The 25531-nt window shown below is 47.3% G+C and overlaps 1 protein-coding gene across 7 annotated transcripts in view; it reads left to right on the forward strand.

The window, feature by feature from the left end:
• Positions 1–9938: 9938 nt before the first annotated feature.
• The window catches only part of YEATS2 (YEATS domain containing 2), a 141686-nt gene continuing 126093 nt past the window's right edge, over positions 9939–25531 (forward strand). For 5 of the 7 annotated variants that reach the window (XM_077488372.1, XM_077488376.1, XM_077488375.1 and 2 more), the window contains exons 1-4: positions 9939–10030; positions 10567–10627; positions 10974–11096; positions 24382–24479. In XM_077488372.1, the coding sequence (XP_077344498.1) occupies positions 10997–11096; positions 24382–24479 (198 nt within the window). In that variant the 5' untranslated portion in view covers positions 9939–10030; positions 10567–10627; positions 10974–10996. Of the gene's footprint in view, positions 10031–10566; positions 10628–10709; positions 10882–10973; positions 11097–24381; positions 24480–25531 lie in introns of those variants that run through there. The other 2 variants (XM_077488373.1, XM_077488374.1) reach the window with 2 other exon arrangements.

The following is a 25531-nucleotide window of genomic DNA, read 5'->3' on the forward strand; positions in this document are numbered from 1 at the left end:
GTGATATAGGGACTATCCAACTTGAGTAAACATCCAGTTGTGAATGGCTATTTTCTGGATTTAGTCAAAGTAAGCAAGTATTTCATTATTGACTTTTACACTAAGAGTACCTGAACTTTCCTCCTAACCCTCTGATCCTATTTTAAGAGACTGTTCATTAACTACGTTTTTGCAAATAAAAATCCCTTTAAGCGGATCTGTCGTCAGTATCTAAAGTTACTGGGCCATCTACCACGGGAACCCCTAGACACAAATCGAGGTGAAGAAGGTAACGATAAGGGCAATCAAACCAGCAGCTCCTTCAGGGGTTAGTGCTACACAAAGGAGGGGGGCTTGTCCCCTGGGTGGATCTCTGTGTACATGTGTTTCAATAAACAGTTCATGTCCATCGCCCAAAACGAGTACTGCCTAGTTATTAGATGTAAGCAGTTGGAATATCTGATATCTATATTCAGACTGGAGGAATCGGTATATGACGAAAGTACTCAAGCGGAGTGTGGGACGTTTTGTTACATTGGTGACAAGTAGTGGGATGCTTCCTGCAGTTAGGAACATCCAAACCTCCACCTGGACTTCAGTCATCCCAGCAGAGATATGGATCTGGCATCAGAGTTCCTGGGGCTGAGGCAGATTGTCCTTTCAGCATACTCCAGGACTGTGTCTGCAGATGAATACCTGGAGCTCAGGCGGCAGATTTGGGTAGAACTCTAGATTGGAGCCCTCCAGGTCGCTGGTATGCAACAGGGCAAGTGCTTTCCAACCCCAGAGAAATGGGCCAGTGAAAAGCAAGTGTTGCGAATGGCATTCCTGAGACAGCAGCCCCAGGAGCAATGGGTGACTGAGTTGGACAGGCTTGTCCAGCTGGAGATAGAGCTGGAAAATCACTTTTGGGCTGTGCAATGGCACGCAGAACAGGAATGTTTAGGGGAGACAACAGAATGCTCTCCAGAGAGATATGACTTTGGCGGCCCTAGATTGCTGTGGGAGAGCCTTACAGATCGTTTTATGTTTGACGATGATGGGGAACCTACCCTTGAGGACCTACAAGAAAACAGGTTATGTTTGGTCTTGTAGGGGTCTCAGAGCTTAAACCTGATCTGGACTATTTGCTAAGGAAAGAACAGCATCTGGAAAGGGCATACAGGAAACTGCTAGAACACGTTCAGCAGCATGCCAGAGAATTGGCAGGAAACTTTGGAAATTGCTGTCTCCAAAGCTGAAGTGCTGACAACAGTGCAGAGCTCTGCTAACCTCTTCCCAGGACCGATAACATCTTCTGGGTTCTACAGACAGGAGATAGTGAACCTCTATCCCCAGACACCAGTTCCAGAGACTGGGGATTTAATAGACTTCTCTGCTGAGGAAGAACAACCTGGTGAGCCTCCAGCAGAAGAGCTGGCATCAGGGCCAAACATCACTAAGCTCTGCCCAGCACCAACAGCAGCTTCAGCCTCCCTGAGAGAAGGGGCAGTCGGGCTTTCTGCCAGCATCATCTATGGAGTTACCAAAAACTTCTCAAGCTGAAGCATTTATAACTGAATAAAGGGTCCAAGACCTCTGCCTCACATCTGCAGCAGTTCCGGAGGCCCAGTGTGAGAAGGTGGTGCTCACTCCCCAACAGCAGATTAAGATCCAGGGGGGGAGGGAAGAGGAGATGTTCGTCCAACAGTTAGCCAGGGTGGAGGAAGCGATCTTTCCTTCCCCAGCACAGATCAGTGCACCTGGGAAACAGTATCAGAGACATGTCGTCCCAGCAGCCAGATGAGGGTAAGGGAGACGGAGTAGCCGCCTCCTCTTTCCAGCAGCAGACGGCACCCCAGAATGAAGCCACCAACCCAGCAGAAGAGCTGGCAACAGAGCAGAGTGCTGCTGGCCTATCCCCTTAACTAACAAAAGATGCAGTATCCACCTGTATACTCCAGGGATGCTGGGCAGTATCCACCTGTATACTCCAGGGATTCTGGGCAGCCGGCCCAGATCCCCAACAGCATGATGTCTTCTTTCCAACAGCTGAAAGGATTCCAGGAAGAAGGGCCAATCTTCACTTCTCCCCAGCGGCAGGTATATTCTCTGAGAGAGGCAGAGGTTGGTAGGGTTAATAATGCTCTATTTGGGACAATGTGTTTGGGGTACTGTGTGGGTACAGGCATTGGAGGGCTAAAACTACTGACTAACTTCGGAGTCAAGCCGCCTGGGGTCTCCTTCTGTGTTAGTCCCCTCCAGAAAGGGGAGATGTGTGACTGGAGTCACTGTGGTCAGGGGGCCTGTGGAACCCAGAATCCCTTGGAGAGGTTGGGAAACCCTTGTTTCAGCTCCCCATGCACCTTCTTTGTCTAAGTAACCTTGTGTTCATTAGGGGCACAGGGTGACCGAGAACCCCAGTCTGATCTGTACTAATCGGACTCACTGTACAACCACACTGGAATGTTGTGTGTGTGTGTATTATATATATATATATATATATATATATATTGTAACATTGGGGTTTGTTTTAGCTTAAGGGTAGAGCTTACCAGTGAGCTGAGTCCATGCCAGATATGCAGTTTTAAAGGGCTTGTAGGCCCACTTTTATTACAGAAAGAAAATGTCTGATAACAGAAGAGTTGCCCACACAGGAGTTTCAGCTTTTCACAGCAACAATGTAAGTAAAACCAAAAATACCAAGCCACCTGGCTCTCTTTAGCAGCACTGCTGCTCAGACTTATGCTTCAGCCCTCTCGGCTCTATAACAGAGTTCCTGTACACCCAGTACCTCAGCACTCTTTTCCAGCTTCCTTTTTCAGCCCACAAGCTTGGACCCTCTGTCTGCTCTGACAGACCGACCTGTGCAGACATGCACACTTCTCCCTTCTTGCCTGGACTCCTCGGGAGTGTGGAACTATGGTCAGGTGTCTACAAATAGCCCAGCACACACCTGACCAGTCAGTATGCTGGTGGATCTCAAAACCTGGACCCTTTCATCCCACCCGGATCGCTACAAAATCCCCAGGCTCCAGATCCCAAAACGGATTTCAGTAAACAATGAGGAAACTGAAAAGCCAGTTTCCTCCCAAATAAGAAAATAAACTGGAGCCCCTCAACCTGCCTGGTTGAGAATCCTCTGTCCAAACACTGGTGGGGTACCTCACTACCACAATATTATATATATATATATATATATATATATATATATATATATATATATATATATATATATATGTAGTATTTATCGGCGTATAACACGCACCCCAAGTTTAAATTTAAATGCCCATCAATGCAGCCTTATCAGTGTCATTTGCAGCCTTGTCATGCAGCCTGTCCATCATTGCAGCCTTGTCATGCAGCCTGTCCGTCATTGCAGCCTTGTAATGCAGCCTTGTGCATCATTGTCCCCTTGTCAGTGTTCATTTCAGATTTTAAAAATGGCGCCGCCGAGATCTCCTGTGTATCTCGGCGGTGCCCGGTAGTTCTCGACCGCCTTTGGCCCTTCTCGCAGTTTTCGGCTGCCTTCGGCCGTTCTCGGTGGCTTTCGGCCAGCCTTCGGCGGCTTTCGGCCGCCTTCGGCAGTTCTCGGCGGCTTTCGGCCGTTCTCGTCAGTTCTCGGCGGCTTTCGGCCATTCTCGTCAGCTTTCGGCGGCTTTCGGCCGTTCTCGTCAGCTTTCGGCCGCTCTCGTCAGCTTTCGGCCGCTCTCGTCAGCTTTCGGCCGCCGAGAAGGGCCGAAAGCCGCCGAGAATGGCCGAAGGCGGCTGAAAGCCTCCCAGGGCTCAAATCGCACAAAAATCGCTGAGGATTGGCGTATAACACGCACCCGCGATTTTCCAGATTTTAAATACGATATATATATATACAGTGGTGTGAAAAAGTGTTTGCCCCCTTCCTCATTTCCTGTTCCTTTGCATGTTTGTCACACTTAAGTGTTTCGGAACATCAAACCAATTTAAACAATAGTCAAGGACAACACAAGTAAACACAAAATGCAATTTGTAAATGAAGGTGTTTATTATTAAAGGTGAAAAAAAATCCAAACCATCATGGCCCTGTGTGAAAAAGTGATTGCCCCCCTTGTTAAAACATACTATAACTGTGGTTGTCCACACCTGAGTTCAATTTCTCTAGCCACACCCAGGCATGATTATTGCCACACCTGTTCACAATCAAGGCATCACTTAAATAGGAGCTGCTTGACACAGTAAGGTCCACCAGAAGATCCTTAAAAGCTATACATCATGCCGAGACCCAAAGAAATTCAGGAACAATTGAGAAAGAAAGTAATTGAGATCTATCAGTCTGGAAAGGGTTATAAAGCCATTTCCAAAGCTTTGGGAATCCAGCGAACCACAGTGAGAGCCATTATCCACAAATGGCAAAGACATGGAACAGTGGTGAACCTTCCCAGGAGTGGCCGGCCGCCCAAAATTACCCCAAGAGCGCAGCGACGACTCATCCAAGAGGTCACAAAAGACCCCACAACAACGTCCAAGGAACTGCAGGCCTCACTTGCCTCAGTTAAGGTCAGCGTTCATGCCTCCACCATCAGGAAAAGACTGGGCAAAAATGGCCTGCATGGCAGAGTTCCAAGGAGAAAACCACTGCTGAGCAAAAAGAACATCAAAGCTCGTCTCAATTTCTCCACAACACATCTTGATGATCCCCAAGACTTTTGGGACAACATTCTGTGGACCGATGAGACAAAAGTGGAACTCTTTGGAAGGTGTGTGTCCAAGTATATCTGGTTTGGGTTTTTTTTCACCTTTAATAATAAACACCTTAATTTACAAATTGCATTTTGTGTTTACTTGTGTTGTCCTTGACTATTGTTTAAATTGGTTTGATGTCCCGAAACACTTAAGTGTGACAAACATGCAAAGGAACAGGAAATGAGGAAGGGGGCAAACACTTTTTCACACCACTGTACATATATATATATCACTCATACTATGGTGTTCTCTCTGTTGGGTGGTTTGGTGTGTGGCTGTGTTCCATTGTTCTATTGCTTGTGTCTGCCTTGGAAGCAACCTATTATGGGATGTATATGTCTCTGTGGATTAGCTGTGAGAGGGAAGCGGGGTGGGGATTTCTCCAGCAGCCCGTCCCAAAGACAGTCTGCTGATGAGAAGTTTGACTACACCTGTGTCATGCTACTGGTGGAGGTCCCCTGAGTGTATCTCTGTATACATGTGTTTCAATAAACAGTTCATGTTCACCAGCCAAAACAAGTACTGTCTAGTTATTGGTTGTAAGCGGTTGGAATATCTGATATCTATATTTAGACTGGAGGAAGCGGTATATGACGAAAGCACTCAAGTGGAGTGTGGGACGTTTTGTTATAGTGCTATTAGACCTTCATTTTTTTCCATTTCATTGGTGGCCAGTGGCGGTACTAATCATGTCCCACTTTCATTGGTGGTCTTCTTCACTCCCATATTGCTGCCTCTCTCCTCCAGGAACTATAGTTCTACTGTCAGGTGGAGATGATAGCACAGTGCTGGTATGCAGAGAGAACATTCTAGAACTTGGCTACCAATCTGCACTGATGCTGAGTGTACAACTACAGAAATCATACTTGTGAAAGGTGTCCTGGATTTAGAGAAAAAAAATCCAGCAGAATCAGCAACTATGATTTATAGAGTGGTCAGCGGAATGCCTCGTTACAGTGACAACTAAGAAGGAATTTCCATTCACATTGGGTAACTTCCTCTCACTTCCTGTTGTGTATCTGTGACAGGGAGATGGGAAATCTCAATGGGACACAAACAGCATAACATTCAAAACAAAACCAGTTCTGGCTGGAGACAGCTTCATGCATCCCAAACCACAGAGAGCCCCCTGTGTGGTGTACATCCAGAACCCCAGAGAGAGTCCCCAGTGTGGTGTACATCCAGAACCCCAGAGAGAGTCCCCAGTGTGGTGTACATCCAGAACCCCAGAGAGAGTCCCCAGTGTGGTGTACATCCAGAACCCCAGAGAGAGTCCCCAGTGTGGTGTACATCCAGAACCCCAGAGAGAGTCCCCAGTGTGGTGTACATCCAGAACCCCAGAGAGAGTCCCCAGTGTGGTGTACATCCAGAACCCCAGAGAGAGTCCCCAGTGTGGTGTACATCCAGAACCCCAGAGAGAGTCCCCAGTGTGGTGTACATCCAGGACCCCAGAGAGAGTCCCCAGTGTGGTGTACATCCAGGACCCCAGAGAGAGTCCCCAGTGTGGTGTACATCCAGGACCCCAGAGAGAGTCCCCAGTGTGGTGTACATCCAGGACCCCAGAGAGAGTCCCCAGTGTGGTGTACATCCAGGACCCCAGAGAGAGTCCCCAGTGTGGTGTACATCCAGGACCCCAGAGAGAGTCCCCAGTGTGGTGTACATCCAGGACCCCAGAGAGAGTCCCCAGTGTGGTGTACATCCAGAACCACAGAGAGTCCCCAGTGTGGTGTCCATCCAGAACCACAGAGTCCCCAGTGTGGTGAACATCCAGAACCACAGCGAGTCCCCAGTGTGGTGTACATCCAGAACCACAGAGAGTCCCCAATAGTTACAGGAACTCTAAGCCCTTGTACACACGGTCGTAGAATCCGTCGGAATGTGTCCTATCGGACCGTGTCGTCGGATAATCCGACTGAGTGTGGTATGCATCGGACTGATTCCGTCGGAATATCCATCGGACCCAATTTTTCAACATGTTGGAAATATTTCCCGACCAACTGGGCCAGTCGGACATACTCCGATCATGCGTAGAGAATTTTGATCGGACCAAGTGCCACGCATGCTCAGATCAAATTCCTACATCAAAGCTATTGGCTACTAGCCTGAATGTAGTCCCATCGTAACTAAATTACGTCATCATGTTCTGAAAGATCGGATTTTTCACCAACTTTGTCCGACCGTGTGTATGCAACAGTTTCGGACAAGATCCGACGGACAAAATCCGACAGATTTGGTTGTAGAAATCTCCAACCGTGTGTACAGGGGCTAATACAACCCCATCAAAAGACCCCTCCCCCCACACCCTCCAAGCTGCATCAAATAGTGGGTGTGGTCAAATGTCACTAACAGTGGGAGGGTCTTTAAGGAGTGCATTACATACAGAGTTCAGAGTTTGGGAAGGAGGGGGGAGTTACAAACAGAGTGCAGTGTTCGGTAGTGCACTGCATACAGAATGCAGAGTTCCGCCTTCTTCCACGTTTTTTTACCTCTGCATCCCCCATCCACATCTAACTTTCACCCCTTTTCAGTTCTGACCTCTGCATGCAATACCCTGATCTGTGGGAGCCATTGGGAGACAAGCTGTCACTTGTAAACATAGAAGCCGGACTTCTGTGTTTACAAGTGATAGTGGTGAGCAGAAGTCCTGAGCCAGAGGTTGTGGAACGGAGTTCTACCAAGTTCCAGATGAAAAAAAGCCCTGGTCCCCAGTGTATAGGGTGAAATCTGAATTGCACCCCCCCCATGCTCCTACTAGCTTAGGGGGTGTATTTTTTCCATTATCTGTGTCCCTTTCTGATGATGATGTGCTCGTCAGAGCGGATGGACTATTTCTTCAGTTTCCGGCACATGCCCATTCAGCTCCGCTCACATGTTCTTCTACCTTGGCTCAAATCCAGGCCAGCCGCCTGCCTGCTTATCTCCTTGCCTTCCCTGGTAGAGTCATTTTCCTCCGCTCCCCACCCAGTAGTAGTCAGGGCCCGGAGAGTGAGACCTTAGAGGCTGTGAGGCCGGCGGAGGCGGCAATGGGCAGAGAGAGGCAGCTGAGCTCAGCTGATGATGTCCAATCATGGGGCTGCCAGTGTCTTCAAGGCTTCAACACAGGTGTGCTTTGGGGGTGTCTGTGAATAGACTACATTGCACTGTGCCTGTCTCTCTGGCATAATGGATGCTATCAGAACTCATGGGCAGCAGCACTTATTGGTTACAAGTTAACAAATCCAGCACCCAGCAGCCATGTTATGACACACTTAGGGTTGCCACCTTTTCTTCAAGTCAAACCAGAACACTTCCCTTACACTGTAAGGTGGGACTCTGCAGACTCTAATGTAAGGGAGAACTCTGAGGACTCCAACATAAGGGATGCTCTGGGAACCATGATGTAAGGGGGAACACTGAGTACTCTGATGTACGGAGAGGACTCTGATGTAAGGGGGAACACTGTGGCCTCTGGTGTAAAGGGGAACTGTGATATAAGGGGTGCTCTGAGAACCCCGATTTACCTTAGTGTACTCACTCAGAGGCAGGAGAGATAACGTGGGACTTCAGTCACAGACAGGGATGGATGGGGAGCTCACTCACCCCTTGACAGTCAGCACCTCTCATCCTGATGTATCTGAGGCTGCTAGACTTCAAATTTACAGGCCCCACTTTCCTTTTCTGAGGCACAGTACCAGGGATTGGAGTGTGGGCAGACACAGCGGGGTAGGCGTGGGGGGAAGAGGAGCAGATCGAGCCCTCTCTCCTCTCCCATCTGTATGTTGGGGATTTGTTAGTGCTGGCTTTGGGCAGTGTGAAAGAGTGTAACAGACACTCTCAGCTTAGGCAACTGGAGTCAGCAACCCTACTGGGAGGCCATAGTCCAGTTTGAATAATGTGTCCGGGTTTCAGGCAGTTTGAAACCCGGACACATGATTCCAAACCCGAACTGTCCGGGTGAATCCTGGACAGGTGGCAACCTTAGACACACTGTGACAGAGCCATCCAGAGCCATGATAGAGTGCCCGCTGCCTGTGAGTTATCATAAAGCTGATGATCTTAACCAGTTGCTGATCGCCTGATAGCAGATTTACTGCTACAGGGTAGTGTCGCTGCGCAGGATCACTTATATACGTGATTCTGCATTTCTGGGTGTAAGAGCCAATCAGCAGATCCAGTGGACTCACCTAGTGGTCTGCCTATGTAAACAGGGAAGTTCGCCATTCTGTCAGTGTGGAAGACATTGATCCAGTGTTCCTGCAAAGCAAGTACAGGGATCTATGTCTTCCCTTAGTAAAAGCACCTCCCTCACAGTGAGAAAACACTTGTTATGCACACATTTAACCCACTGATTGCCCTAGATGTTATCCCCTTCCCAGCCAGTGTCATTAGTACAGTGACAGTACATATTTTTAGCACTGATCTCTGTATTAATCTCACTGGTTTCCACAAAGTGTCACTTAGTGTCTGATTTGTCCAACGCAATATCGCAGTCCTGCTACGAGTCGCTGATTGCTGTCATTACTAGTAATAAAAAAAAATATGTCCCTGGATTTCATTTTAAAAATCTGGTCACCTTACCAGTATAGTGTACATCCAGAACCACAGAGAGCCCCCAGTGTTCAGTTGCCCCACATACTGGCTTCATGAACACAGCATAGTGTGTATTTATCGTCACATATGGTGACCCATCAAATTTGGCTACCCGCTGGACTGCGCATGCGCGACGCTGCCATGTGCATTCCAATTTCCAACACTGTGATGATATGCGATTGCACAGAATTTTGTGGCCACACCTGAGTCCAGGTTCAAGCCTCACCATTCAAGTGGACATAGAGTTAGATTATATTTATGCAGAGTGAAGCGAGGCCGCGCCCGAAGCGTGGCGAGCGAAGCAAGCCTGCAAGGGGCCCTGTGTCATAGTGGTCTTACAACAGTGTTGGAACGCATATGGCGGCATCGCGCATGCGCACTCCAGCGGGTAGCAAAATGTGATGGATTGCCGAATGCAACGAAACGTACACTGTGGGAAAGAAACTCAGGGCTCTAGAATCTTATGCTGCAGGTGTCCTGCAAACCTATGAATGCACTGTGGATAGTATGATAGTATGTGCATTAGTTTGAAAAAAGTGCTCATAGAAGAAAATCATCACATTAAATTTACAAAAACAACTGGTGCTGTACTTATAGTCAAGTTCTTGAGTCGTGCCAGATTCCAACATGGCTTCCAGCGTGATCGCGGCAGGACGTAAACGTAAGCCGAGGGAACGATGGGATAGGTAATCCTTCGCAAAGACTGCACGCCGAGCTCCCGGTGTTGTCAGGCTGCTGTGTGATCACGTGATCTCGCCACGCGGGGACCCTCCCCCGTGTTATGCCGGCATAACACGGGGGAGGGTCCCCGCGTGGCGAGATCACGTGATCACACAGCAGCCTGACAACACCGGGAGCTCGGCGTGCAGTCTTTGCGAAGGATTACCTATCCCATCGTTCCCTCGGCTTACGTTTACGTCCTGCCGCGATCACGCTGGAAGCCATGTTGGAATCTGGCACGACTCAAGAACTTGACTATAAGTACAGCACCAGTTGTTTTTGTAAATTTAATGTGATGATTTTCTTCTATGAGCACTTTTTTCAAACTAATGCACATACTATCATACTATCCACAGTGCATTCATAGGTTTGCAGGACACCTGCAGCATAAGATTCTAGAGCCCTGAGTTTCTTTCCCACAGTGTACGCCCTCTAAAATTCTAAACCCTATGTCCGCTTGGATAGTGGGGCTACCTCCTCCACTCACGGCGCAGGCGCCGTTCAGCTTCGGAGATTTTCCGAAGCTTCGTCTGCTCCGTACTGCGCATGCGCAGTACGGAGCGGACACATATGGATGGCCGGACTCTATTAGGCAGAACACCGGGAGAGGAATATAGGGCGGCGTGTTAACCCTTCCAGGGCCAGGCAGACCGTGCTCTGAGTATGTGTGTGAGGGGGGTGCGGCTTCGTCATTAACTAATTCACCGCCAGCAGTGAAATGCATGTACCATTGTGTGTTCTAAGAGCAGCGCTTTTATATCTCGGGGATAATTTAACAGAAGAGCCATGTGCTGAGTGCAGGAATGTGTACTAATGAATGTGTACTAACCAATGTGCAGCCATGTTTTACTGTAGTGCCTGAAAGTGAAGTGGCTTTGTGCTGCACTGTGCAATGTTATTGTTACCTTTCCCCTGGTAGGGAGGATGGAATGAGAGCCCTTCACCCCTATATAAAGTCTGCATTTTATCATCACTGCGGATACTCATTTGTTTTGTATTTTTCCCAGCAGTTAAATATTCCTGAAAGAAAATGTCTGGAATAAAAAGAACCATTGAAGGCAAGGACCCGGATTATGAAGATATATCGGTTGATCATCAGAACAAGCGGCATAAGTCCAATGAAATATCAGGTAGATGAAGAAAATTATCTTTTTTTTTTACAGCAGACCGTCGTTCCCAAAGCAGGGGGTATTCAGGGATGCTTACTGGGATTAGAGAGAGTGGCACAGACTTTATTCCTGCTAAACTGAGCAGTAGGGATGAGCTCAGGCGTGTTCGTATGGAACACGTGCAGAGCCCACCAGGAAGTCGGTGCAGCGCTGCGCTAATCACAGGCAGTGAGACATTGCCCGATCTCTGCAGCCGCACATTGGTGCAATGTCTCACTTCCTGTGATTAGCGCAGCGCCGACTTCCTGGCGGGCTCTGCACGTGTTCCATGAGAACACGCCTGAGCTCATCCCTACTGAGCAGTAAGGCTGGGCTCAGGTGTGTTTGGATTGTAGTCCCAACCCACCTGAGCAATCCCGCCAGGAAGCCGCCATTGCACACCGCCAATCATAGGCGGGGAGGAATTTCCCGAGCCCACAGCTGCACATACACACGCTGTCTAGGATTGGCGATGTGCAGTGACGAAGGGTTGCCACCTCATCCCTTTAAACCCGAACACATATGAATTACACAGGCGTTGAGGCTAATTAAATGCAGATAAGGCACCAAGTGAGTTTAATTACCACCTTAACCACTTGCGGACCACCGCATGTACATTTACAAAAAACATATTTGGGGGGCCACACCCTAATGCGTTTAAAGAGGAAGTAAACCATGATGAGTTTACTTCCTCTTTCATTCCCTGCAAAGGTAAAGCATAATGGACTACTATGCATCGCATAGTAGTCCATTATGTGTCACTTACCTGACACAGGAGCCAGCGAAGTCACCGCTGTCCCCTGTAGTCCGGCGCATCCATCTTGTCGGTGGGTCTCGCTGCTCCGCCACTGTCATTCGGCAAAGCCGCGATTATGTCACTCCCGCACATGCGTATGGGAGCCGCCACTCGCGGCATATCGCCGTTGACCGCGGCGCGCTCAGTGCACCTGCGCACCGCTGTCTACGGCGCATGCGCCGTAGACAGCGGTGCCTGTCTTTCGGCAAATATCTCCTAAACCGTGTAGGTTTAGGAGATATTTCTTGGACCTACAGCTAAGCCTTAATCTAGGCTTACCTGTAGGCCAAAGTGTGTTTTAAGGGTTTACAACCACTTTAAATCCAAGATGGTGCTGCTAGAAGATCAACAAACCGTACAAAACATATTACAGCGCACACATTCAAAAATGACATTTCCTGCAGGCTAGTTAAAAACACCTGAACATAATAAAAAAATACGGGGGTTTGGCCACACTATATGGTTATATAGTGCTAAGCCCACTTACTGCATCAAAGTACCCCAAATTAGTGGGTCCTACCCTAGTAATAGAATGAAAGATCCTGCGTCTCAACCATGGGAGCCAAACTCCTCTATGTGGGAGAACTGAAGGGATTCCTCCTATGCACTGTTGATCACTAAATAAGAGGTAATGAAGAGGGGGAGGGGTGCCCCAGCCCAAAAAACCTGGTCAGGATCTATTACATTATACAAAAAACATATTTGGGGGGCACACCCTAATGCGTTTACATCAGCAGAATGGCACAGCTGTGCAAATGTGCGTACAGGTACATCCCTTTGAATTTGCCGCTGTGTGGTCACGTGCGTGCTGCTGGTCCGGAGCTACGAGAGTAGGATTGTGGGTCCTGCAGACTCGATTGCCGCGGGGATTACCTGCGATTGCCTCACGGAGCTGAAGAATGGGGAGATGCTATTTTAAACAAGCATCTCCCCGTTCTGCTTAATGACAGTGTCACTGATCATAGCTCCCTGTGATCGGGAGCAGAGATCAGTGACATGTTACTCAGCCCATAACAGTTAGAATCACTCCCCAGGACATGGTTAACCCCTTCACTGCCAGTGTCATTTTTACAGTAATCAGTGCAATTTTATAGCACTGGTCTCTGTAAAAATGACAATGGTCCCAAAAATGTGTCAAAATTGTCCAACGTGTCCGCCATAATGTCGCAGTCCCGCTAAAAATCGCCGCCATTACTAGTAAAAAAAAAAAATAATAATAATAAAAATGCCATACAACGAACGCCTATTTTGTAGACGCTATAACTTTTGCGCAAACCAATCAAACGCCTATTGCAAGGTTTTTTTTCTTATACCAAAAATATGTAGAAGAATATGTATCGGCCTAAACTGAGGGGAAAAAAATGTATAAATCCTTTTTTTTTTTTTTTTTTTAAATTGTCACTCTATTTTTCTTTATAGTGCAAAAAATAAAAAACACATAGGTGATCAAATACCACCAAACGAAGGCTCTATTTGTGGGGGGAAAAAAAAGGATGTCAATTTTGTCTGGGAGCCACGTCGCACAACCACGCAATTGTCAGTTAAATTGATGCAGTGCCAAATCGCAAAATGTGCTCTGGTCTTTGGCCAGCAAAATGGTCAATGGTAAAGTGGAGGGCCATCCTAAAATAAAAAATAGCATTAATATTCTTAAATTTTTTTTTATTTTTTTTACTTGCCAGAAAGCCCTGTTGCTAGGCAGTCTTCCTAATCTGCCTCTTCCTATTCCGCGGCACTTCCTCCTCTTCGGCGAGCAGCCCCATTGCCTTGTGGGACGTGTGTGTCCCAGAAAACAGGGCCATTCACAAAGTGCTGCATGACTCACGACTCGCAGTAGGAAACAGCAGTGAAGCCGCAAGTCTCTGCTGCCTGTTTTCCTTGGTTAATATGGCGGCGCCGACAACCGATTTGATGGACGGATCAGCCCTGGGGGGGGGGGGGGGGCAAATAGCAGGCTCGGTAAGTGTCCTTTATTAAAAGTCAGCAGCTACAGTGTTTGTAGCTGCTGACTTTGAAAAAAAAAACGTCCGGGACGCCCCTTTAAGTTGTTAATGAGCCACAGAACCTGTGTAATTCATATGTGTTTGGGTTTAAAAGGATGAGGTGGGAACTCTACAGTGACAGCTTCCTGGCGAGATTGCTCAGGTGGGTTGGGACTGCAATCCAAAACACACCTGAGCCTATCCCTACTGAGCAGATCCAGCTTCCAATTAAAGTAAAACTAAACTCACCTTTCCTTCAGTGGTCCTTTTCCCTTGCCTGTACCAGAATCTTCTGGATGGCAATCTTTGGCCATCTTCATTGACCAGCACAGGATGATATCACTTCTATACATGTGCAGGAATTGGTAATCTCTGCACACAGGGACCATGCTGCTGATGGAAGGTGTGTTTAATCACCTCAATATAGGGCACTTACACCCCCTTCCAGCCCAAGCCAATTTTCAGCTTTCAGCGCTGACTCTGTTTCAATGACAATTGCGCGGTCAAGCTACACTGTACCCAAACAGAATTTTTATAATGTTGTTCCCACAAATAGAGTTTTTTTTTTTTTTTTTTGGTGGTATTTGATCACCTCTGCAGTTTTGTATTTTTTTCTAAACAAATTAGAAAAAAAAACTAAAAATTTTGAAAAAAGAAACGTTTTTCTTTTTGTTTCTGTTATAAAAGGTTGTAAATAAGTTGTTTTCTCCTTCACTGATGGGCACTGATAAGGCGGCACTGATGGGTGGCACTGATATGCAGCACTGATACATGGCACTGATATGCGGCACTGATGGATGGCATTGTTAGGCATCACTACTGGCAAGCATTGGGGATGGGCACTGATTGGCATTTCCCTGGTGGTCTAGTGTGGTGGTCATCCCTGGTGGTCCTGGGTGGGCATCTGAGGGGGGGGGGGGGGCTGCGCTGATAAACAATCAGCACAGACCCCCCCCCTCCTTCATCAGGAGAGCAGCTGATCGGCTCTCCTCTACTCGCGCCTGTCAGACACGAGTGAGGAAAAGCTGATCAACGTCTCTTTCTGTTTACATTGTGATCAGCTGTGATTGGACGCGGCTTATCACATGGTAAAGAGCTTCTGTCAGAGGCTCTTTACCGAGATCGGTGTATCGGTGTGTCAGATTGACACGCTGCACCACTAGTCGCCGCAATGCACGCCCCCGTGGGTGCGCGAGAGCATTCATTCTGGGAGGCCGTCGTATGACGTCCCAAGAACGAAAGCCATGCCGCCCAGCAGTCATTTGGCAGACGGGAAGAGGCTAAAGTGATTGTAAAGTGCCGTTTTTTTTTTTTTTAGTTAAATATAACATGTTCTACTTACCTGCTCCGTGCAGTGGTTTTGCACAGAGCAGCCCAGATTCTCCTCTTCTCAGGTCTCTCTTCGGTTGTTCTGGCCCCTCCTTCCTGTTCAGTGCCCCCACAGCAAACAGCTCACTATAGGGTCAGCCGAGCTGTGTTCATTCAAAGTGCCCCTGCCTGGCCCTGCTCCACCCCCTTTCTTTTTTCATTGGCTAACTGAATTTGACAGCAGCGGGAGCCAATGGCGCCATGCTGCTGTCTCAGCCAATGAGGAGGAGAGTCCTGGGCAGTTGACAAACTCCTGCAACATCGCTGGATCTAGAGCAGGGATCTCCAAACTATGGCCCTCCAATTGTTCAGGAACTGCAATTCCCATCATGCCTAGTCATATCTGTGAATGTCAGTTTTACAATGCCTCATGGGACATGTAGTTCCTCAACAGCTGGAGGGCCATAGTCTGGAGATCCCTTATCTAGAGGGACCTCAGGTAAGTATGAGGGGGGCAGAAGGATTTTTATCTTAATGCATAGGGTGCATTACGATAAAAATAAAATAAAAAATCTGCCTTTACAATCACTTTAATTTGTATTTTATTGCAATAAGCAGCCTGCCTGCTCGCTGTTTGTGACAAGGGAACTTTAGTTCCACTATAACAATAATGGTAATGGTCCATAATCCCATCACACAGATTTCTGGAATGGACTCTTAAAAGTATTGAGTGCTGCAGCAGCTGTCATTTGGATACCGAAGCACGTACGACACAGTGTAAATATTTGCCAGCACACCACAGAGCTTCAGAATAAGTCCAAATGTTTTTTTTTTTTTTTTTTTTATTGAAGAAAGATCACATCACAGACAGTGAAGTACAAAGTTTCAGAGCCACACCGGACCCATTCGTCTGACATGTCTAATGAAGGGGTTCTGTGTGGCTCTGAAACGTTACACTTCTGAGTTTGATGTTGTTTTTCTTCAATAAAAAAACATTCAAACTTATTCTGAAGAACTGTGGTCTGCTGGCAAATGTTTATGCCTTAACAAAAAGGGTGAAAGCCCCCCTGTTAATTAGAGTCAAATATGTTTTTTATTGCTTTTTACAGAATGAAATGATACAGTACAAGTCTCACTCTTCGTTTATCCTTGGAGCCATTTCCAGTGTAGACATTAACACATTGCCGCCTTCTAAGAGCAGACGGCGATCTTCTATACAAGGAACAATGAGGACTACTACTATTGTATAGTACTTCATCTGACTGTGAAATAAAATAAAGAGAATACCAATAGGGGGAGGGAGGAAGAGGAGGCGAGAGAAAAGACAGGGATTGAGGTGGACCGAGCAGACCTTGGCATATCAAACCTGCATTATGGGATCAAACTTAACGGCGGGGTTGACCAAGAGATGTTAATATCGTTTTTAGGGAGTCTGAGGCAGAGTAATCTATCCAAATAAGTCATAGGGTCTTAAATCTCTGTGGAGGGCGTTAAAGGCCATTCACATAGATTGCTGTATATGGTAAAAACCTGTGACCAGAGGTGCTGAATGGACTGACAGTCCCTCCATATATGAAGATAGCTTCCATCTACCGAGCCGCAGCACGAGGGTGGTACGGACGGGAATATTTTATTTAGAGATTGAGGGTCCCTGTACCATCGAGAGAGAAGTTTAAAGTTTTTTTTTTTCTCTTGTGAGTAACAGGACATTGAAGATTTGGGTGTAAAGTAGTATGACTTTTGCCAATCTACCAAGTGGAGTTCCTTTCCCAGATCCGTGGACCACTTCCTGGTGTAAGAGGGGGGGTCGATCGTGTATCAGCGCTTACATGGTAGAGAGTAAATGTCTGGGTGTTTGAGAGAGAACACAGCTGTTCGTATCCCGTGAGTGATCTGTGAGTTTGGGAGAATGAAAAGAGGTCAGAACAAAAGGAGGAGATGCGAAGGTCTGTGAGCCAGTTTGCGCCTGAGGTGGGGTCTACAAATGAGCTCGCTATGGGCCATGTGGATTGGGAGTAAGGGCCTATTGAGTTAGAGTAAATGCCTTGAGGCAGTGCCGGATGGTCAAACAAAGATGTGACAGGCGAGGGATCCATTGACAATAGCGAGAGCATACCTTTTTTGTTTCATAGGTGTAGGGCAGCGATTGTTAACGGGGAGCTGGTGGAAAGTAAATGTAGATATTGCCCATAGCCCTATAGTAGGGCCCGGAGGTCCAGGGTGGACAAATCTTATTCCACCATGGTGGATGTTTTGGGGAAGGAGTGTGGGAACCATTCTAAGAGCCTAGATAGTAGAGCCATCCTGTGGTATAACTCAGTCAGGGAGGCTTAGCCCGCCCTGGGTTTTGGGTTACGCGAGCAGAGTATGACGGATACGAGACATGCCGTGGTGCCAAATGAAACGTATGGACATTGATCGCAAGGAGGTAAAGAGATGTTTAAGGATGGAGATGGGCACGGTTTGAAACAAATAAAGCAGTTTGGGGAGGGTGTCCATAATCAATGTGTCAATGCGACCAAACCAGGGTAATGGGGTGGTGTTCCAGGCGTCTAGCTCCTTCCGGAGCCAAGCCAGTAAAGGGAGGTAGTTGAGAACGTAAAGCTACGATAGGTTGGAGGGGATTGTTATCCCCAGATAAGAGCTGCTCCTAGAGCTCCATTGGAAGGGGAAGTTAGCCTGTACTCTGGTATGAGTCGTGTGTGTGTGGTAGGGATATATTAAGGGCCTCAGTTTTAGGCATATTTAACTTAGTTGCTAAGTTCCCCAAACCTGCGGAATTCCTATATGAGAGAAGGGAGGGGCATGTATGGTTGTTGGATGTAGACCAAAAGGTCGTCTGCGTAGAGTGAGAGTTTATGGTCGGAAGAACGTGTCTGGATCCCTACTATAGATGTGTTATGTCTAATGGCCTGGGCTAAGTGTTCTGTTACAAGGACAAAAAGTAGGGGCGATAAGGGGCAGCACTGTTGAGTGCCATTGGAGATCTAAATGGATGCGGAGGAGGAGCCGTTTACCAGGACAGATGCCGATGGGTGAGAGTATAGTGCTATAACCTTGGATGCAAAGGTGGGACCAAGGCCTATTTGTTCCAGGGAGAGGCGCAAAAATTGCCAGTCAACACGATCAAAGGCCTTCTCAGCATCAATTGACAGTAGGCATGCCTTTAGTTTGTGGCGTTGGCTGTAAGATATTAGATGGATGGTTTTGGTGGTATTGTCCCTGGCCTCATGACCAGGGACAAATCCCAGCTGGTTCTTAGGAACAATTGAGGGTAATACGGGGAAAGACGGTTTGCCAAGACCTTTGCATAGAGTTTAACGTTGAGGACCGATATCAGCCAATAGCTACTACACTGGGAGGGGTCTTTGCCAGGCTTGGGTATGACCGATATGTAGCGGACAGGAGGTTACTGGAGGGTAGGTGGGTATCATCTATAGGATTAAACGCTGAGGACATTAGCGGAGCGAGGTACTGGGCAAATGACTTATAGAACCTGGGGAGAACCTATCGGGGCCCAGACATTTAATAGCAGTAAGGAATTCTGCTTACCATTAGGGGGTTATCTATATCAGTTGCCTGCTCAGTAGCTATCTGTGGCAGAGCCGTTTCTGCAATGTAATCCTTCATTTTGGAAAGGTGTAGGTTTCCCGCATGGATTGACTTGGTCAGTAGGGGCAGGTTGTACAGGTTAGTGTAATAACGTCTGAAGGCATCCGAGATACCGCTTGTGCTGCTGATTTTTTTTGGTGATCTGCAGTGCAGATGTGCTGGATGGGTCTACGTGGGGGGCGAGGGTGAAGAACCCTCACTAGGCATTGTCTGCATTTGTTGGTTCAGCATGTAGTGCCGGATGTGTCCCCGATCCCTAGCTATGAGGGAATTGGCATCTAAAATGCTTAGCAGTTCTCTGCGTGCGTTAGAACATGTCACTGGGTCTGAGTCATGTTTATGTGCTAGTTCAAGTGTATTTATAGTGGACAATAGTCGGGTGATGTTAGCAGCCCCATCCTTCTTTAAGCGGGAGCCGTGTTGTATGAGGGTCCCCCTGAGTACGCATTTTAGGGCTTCCCACTTAGTAAGAGGGTTGGTGTCGTCAGACTGATGGTCTTGAATAAAGTCCCTAATCGCCTGCTCCACCTGCTGCAACACACGGGGTGTCTTTCTGCAGATTATTGTTTAGATGCCACGAGAATGTTCTGCACAATGTCGCGGGCTGGGCTGGGCAAGGCTAAGGTGTGTAGGGGCATGATCACCATAGTATATTACCTAGGGATGCTTTAAGAGGGATGTCAAGCAGAGATTGGGAGACTAAGAAGTAGACAATGCGGCTATAGGAATTGTGGGCCACGGAATAACAGCCGTAGTCTCTCTCGAATGGGTGCTGCACTCGCCGCACATCCACCAGTTGTGCAGAGTGTAGGAGTGATTTTATGTGTGGGAAAGAAGTGTGGAAATGGTACAGGATCTGGCTGAGCTTCTCAGGAGTGTTGACGCCCCTGCAGTTAAAGGAAGATAGGGTTATGTGGTCATGGTAATATGGAGAGGAAATGACATCAAATCTAATCTGCATTAGTAGCAAGGTCTGCTCGGTTTGAGTAGAAAGAAAGGGGTGCAGGAAAGGGGAAGAAAGCAAAGAGGGGAGATATTGTTCCATCTATTACAGTTCTCGATGTCATCTTGGTGATACATAAGCTGCTGCAGCATGACAGTGTGGGAGTTATGAGTCTCTTCATGGGATTTCAGCATATTACAAATGACATCAGTTATGTTTTCTACATCTTCCATGCGGGAGCCCAGATCTCTCTTAAGTTCATTAATCTCCTTTCTGTAAGTCTTCTCCATCCGGGAGACATAATGCTCAAAATTGTTTTTAGTGGGCAGAGATCGCAAGTGTGCATGGATTGCATCTGCAACTCCATGTCCCATCCATCTCCAGAGCACAGGAATGCTTGTGAGAGATGGTGTGGGCTATGGGGACTGCAGGAGGGAGGCTCAAAGTCAGTAAGAGAGGCTGAACGGCCTCTAGAACGTACCTGCATGTCTGATGGCTCAGAGCGGGCCAGGGATGGAGGCGCCACCGCCATCTTGGATTTCTCCTGGCTGAGGAAGGCCGCAGATGCCTGGGTCACATATCGCCCTAAATCGCCCTGCGTTTGGTATCCGGGGGGCTTGGCGGGATCTTTAGGTTTTTCTGGGTGCTTTGGAGGCAGTGATGGAGGAGATCTGACCCCGTGAGAGCCGTCAAGACCGGGAGCTGCTGCGATATGCGTTCTATAGCTCCATGTGCAAGGCCACGTGGCCACCCCCCCCCCCCCTTAATTTGGACCTATCTGCCCCCTGTTCAATGCTGTGTTTGCTATGTTGTTTATAGAAAACAAACCTGTTCTGTGCATGCTCCAATCCATCTGGCCATTCCTGCTCAACAGGGAGGAGGAGGGCTGTGCCGACTCTGCACATGCAGTGGAATAGATGTGAGCTTTTAATGTGGTACACGCCACTTGCGCTAGCTTCCTGTTCCAAATTCTGCCAGCAAAAGTCCGATGGAGCATATACATGGTCGGAATTTCCGACCAAAAGCTCTCCTTGGACTTTTGCTGGTGGAATTTCCGATCGTGTGTATGGGGCTTTAGTTTTAAGCCTGGACATGTTTGTTCTCTTACAAGGTGCAACCTCATCTTTTTATATTTCATTAAAAAAAGGGTAATTAGTTTATTTTTTTATTTTTTTTTGTGCCCTAAAATGAACGCAAGGGTTTTTTGCTAAAAATGCCACCCCCGTTTTATTCCCTAGGGTCTCTAGTTTAAGAAAATCTTTATTTGGGGATTTAGCTAATCTTCAGACCTAAAATTATTTTTTAAACATACAAACAAAATGAAAAAATGTCTTTGGTTAAACGAAAGGGTTACAGAGGAACTTCACCTAAATCGTTAAAAAGTAAATAAATAAAGGCACATTTTAAAACTGTTGTGAAATGGCAAATTAAAACAATATATTTACTGTTAATTGCTTGCTTTCATTTCTGTGATTAGTGTTTTTGTGTGCACTGTTCATATCCCGGTGGCCATTTTCAGTAAGGGTAGAGGATTATCTCTCTCCTTACTTGTTTGTATTCTGGAAGATCCCACACATGTACATTCAGAGTCCATTCACACAGGGGCAACACGACTTCCAGCGCGACTTTTGGAGGAAACTTGGACACGACCTGAGTATGAATAACAGCGCGACTTGGAATGACTTCAACACGACTTGCGGTGACTTACAACATGACTTTAAGTCGCCCCAGGCCAGGCGACTTTGGCCGTGGCCAATCCGAGAATAATCAGCTCTCGAGGGTGAACTCCACGCCAAATTTTAATAAAAAAAACTGGCATGGGTTCCCCCTCCAGGAGCATACCAGGCCCTTCGGTCTGGTATGGATTTTATGGGGATCCCCCCCTATGCTGAAAAAAACGGCGTGGGGGTCCCCCCAAAATCCATACCAGACCCTTATCCGAGCATGCAGCCTGGCCGGTCAGGAAAGGGGGTGGGGATGAGCAAGCGCTACCCCCCCCCCCCCCCCCCCCCCGAACCGTACCAGGCCGCATGCCCTCAACATGGGGGGGTGAGTGCTTTGGGGAAGGGGGGTGCCCTGCAGCCCCCCACCCCAAAGCACCTTGTCCCCATGTTGATGAGGACAAGGGCCTCTTCCCGACAACCCTGGCCGTTGGTTGTAGGGGTCTGCAGGCGGGGGGCTTATCGGAATCCGGGAGCCCCCTTTAATAAGGGGGCCTCCAGATCCCGGCCCCCCACCCTATGTGAATGAGTATGGGGTACATCGTACCCCTATCCATTCACCTGGGGGGGGGGGAAAGGGTCAATAAAAAAAAAAAACACAACACAGGTTTTTAAAGTAATTTTATTAATCAGCTCCGGGGGTCTTCTTCCGACTTCTCCGCTCTGTTCGGCCTCTTCTCCCTCCCGCTCTCCGGCGTCGTCTCCCGCTCTTCTGCCGGCTCCTCCGCTATCTTCTTGCAGCTCTTTTACTAGCGGAGTAGCCCGGTCTCCTCCGTCCTTCCCGCTTCTCTCTTCTTTCTTCTTCCGATGTTGACACAGCGCTCTCTTCCACTGTAATGGCTTGTGCGACGTGCGCGGCGACTTATATAGGTATGGGGTGTGGTCACGGGTGATGTCACACATGGTGACTCCCCCCTATGGCGTCACAGTCCCAGCATGCCCCGGGAGTTGACGTCATACGGGGTGGGGTCACTGTGGGACATCACCCGGTGACCACGTCCCATACCTATATAAGTCGCCGCGCACAAGCCATTACAGCGAAAGAGAGCGTTGTCAACATCGGAAGAAGAGGGACGGAGGGGACCGGGCTTCTCCACTAGTAAAGGAGCTGCAAGAAGATAGCGGAGGAGCCCGGGAGAAGATGCCGGACTCCGGGAGAAGTCGGAAGAAGACCCCCGGAGCTGATTAATTACTTTAAAAACCTGTGTTTGTGGTGTGTGTGTGTGTGTGTGTGTGTGTTTTTTTTTTTTTTTTTAAACCCCTTACTCATTCACATAGGGTGGGGGGCCGGGATCTGGGGGCCTCCTTATTAAAGGGGGCTCCCGGATTCCGATAAGCCCCCCACCCGCAGACCCCGACAACCAACGGCCAGGGTTGTCGGGAAGAGGCCCTTGTCCTCGTCAACATGGGGACATTGTCACTTCAGTATAGATGGAGATCCGACTTGGAGGCAACTTCCATTGAAATCAATGGGTACAAGTCGCCTAGAAGTCGGATTGAAGTAGTACAGGAACCTTTTCTGAAGTTGGAGCGACTTCAGTAGTGTACATTAAGATGGCTCTCATTCACTTACATTGATTTTTACATGTAGCACGACTTGAGGCGACTAGAGGTGACTTGAAGTCGGATCCAAAGTTGCCCCTGTGTGAATGGAGTCTAAAGGCCCATACACACGATCAGACTTTTTGACAACAAACATGTAAATGAGCTGTTTTAAGGCAACATCTGACTGTGTGTACGCTCCATCGGACAGACTTTTTTGTTTTTTTATCAGACTTTTGTTGGCTGTGCGAACGGACAAACTTTCTGGCAACAAAAGTCCGATGGAGCAAAGTCCGATCGTGTGTACAGAAAACCATCAGACTTTTGTACAAACACGCATGCTCAGAATCACTGCAAAAGATCAGACAACAATACAGAAGTTGACCAAAAGTGGCGGTAAAGAGCAGAAAAACCACGTGATTTGGTGAAAGTTGGCTGAAAAAGTCCTGCCGTGTGTATGCAATACAAGTTCTTGGCCGACGCCCTTTCTACAAAAATCCACGGGAAAGCTTGTACAAGTCAGATCGTGTGTATGAGGCTTTAGTGTTCTAGCTGAGAATCTTTTTGTTTATAAAAAATAAATAAAAACAAAAAAAAAAAAAACACCCTGGAAGGCACTGGTGAGGTAGTCTTCCTAGAAACAGCTGGGAGGAATTGGCACCAAGGCCTAAGAAAAGGAGGAAATACAATTCCTACAATTGTAAGCTGACACAACTTTTATTTTACAATGCATGCAATGTGATTACAGCTCGGCATGCAGAGTTGCATGAATCTGTGCTTTTTATAGTGTTTTTATTTTGGGGGGTGGGGGGGTAGTTTTTAAGAATCTGTAAATACTGTATTGGCCATACTGTTCATTTTAACTGATTACTGCCTTGTTTCCCAAAGTAATGGGCTCCGTACAGGAACAAATTGCTACTGCCTAATAGGGATAAGCTCCAGATCCTAATCCAAACCCACCCGAGTGAGCCAGCTAGGAATCTGTATCTTGTATTGGTCCAATCATAAGCAGTCAAACCATTCCCTGCCCCCCATGAACACAAGGGACGTGTATGTTTGTAGCTGGGAATCCCTTGGCATCTTCTGAGGATAGCGCAGGTGGATTCAGACTGATCTGTACATGCACAAGCTCATCCCTGTTGCCCAGATAAAGGGCGAACTCCAAGTGTCTGCATGAAGTAATGGCTACATGTTGGATTGACTAGCATCATACATCAGTTACAGCTGGTTCATATTTTAGCGAAATGGTAATTTTTTGTTCCCAAACTTATATATTATATTATCAGTAGCACTATGTACTACTTTATCATCGCTTGTTGACTTGATATGTCTTTTTTTTTTTTTTTTTTTTTTGCTGATATAGCTCGAGATGCTACAATCTTAAAGATAGAATCCGTTGTTAAGGATCAGTTTGCTGTTGAACTGAAGAATAAAGAACATGAAATTGAAGTTATTGATCAGGTAAGAATAACATAGTGGTATCTGAAAGGCATATCTACTTTGGTTTTAAAAACAAACCAATCAGTGATCTTATGCACAAAATCTACTGGAGAATATAACTGTTCTTGTAAGACTGGCTTTAAGGTCCCTTTCACACTGGGGTGGGAGGTGCGTCGGCGGTAAAGAACCGCTTTTTTTAGCAGCGCTTTGCGGTGCTATTCGGCCGCTAGCAGGATGGTTTTACCCCCCCCCCCCCCCCGCGCTAGCCGCCGAGAGAGGGTTAAAAACCACTGCAAAGGGCCTCTGCAGAGGTGCTTTGCCAGCGGTATAGCCGCGCTGCCCCATTGATTTCAATGGGCAGGAGTGGTGAAGGAGCGGTATATACACTGCTCCAAAGATGCTGCTAGCAGGACTTTCTGTACCGTCCTGCTAGCGCACCGCTCCAGTGTGAAAGCCCTCGGGGCTTTTACATTGGAGAGACGGCAGTGGCTGTTTCAGGGTGCTTTGCAGGTGCTATTTTTAGCACTGTAGCGCTTGCAAAGCTCCCCAATGTGAAAGGGGGTCTAAGGCTACTTTATTCATATCTCACTTCCCATCTCTGCATCATGTTGTTATTAGCTTTTATTGTCAAAGCTTAATTGAACAAGCTGAAGTTAGAAGCTGGTTGGCCATCATGCACAGCTGCACCAGATTGTGAGTGCTCCAGTTTTAGTAAATCTCCACCTTAGTGTTGCTAAGGCCTACAGCAGAGATTGTAATTAATTCCAGTTATTTTAGCAAAATCAGAGTATCTTTAAAAGTGAAATGAGTTGCATATTAAGGAGTCTTGTAGGCTTAACATGACATTCAGTAATAAATACACCTGAAGAATCACCACTTGCTTGTTTATTTGAATACACTGACAGCTAGAGCCACATATTTCGAGTTCCTATTTTTCCTATAAGCTTATCATAACATACAGACTTATAAGTATGTTTTAACCACAGTGAGCTGCAAATGAAGTCCCTAAAATTTATGTCAGTCAAAATAAATAAATAATAAAAAAAAAAAAACATTCTCTCAAATACATGCTG

The sequence above is a fragment of the Lithobates pipiens genome, unplaced genomic scaffold (genome assembly GCF_037356315.1).
Source record: "Lithobates pipiens isolate NorthernLeopardFrog02 unplaced genomic scaffold, aLitPip1_a1.2 Scaffold_18, whole genome shotgun sequence".
NCBI lineage: Eukaryota > Metazoa > Chordata > Amphibia > Anura > Ranidae > Lithobates > Lithobates pipiens.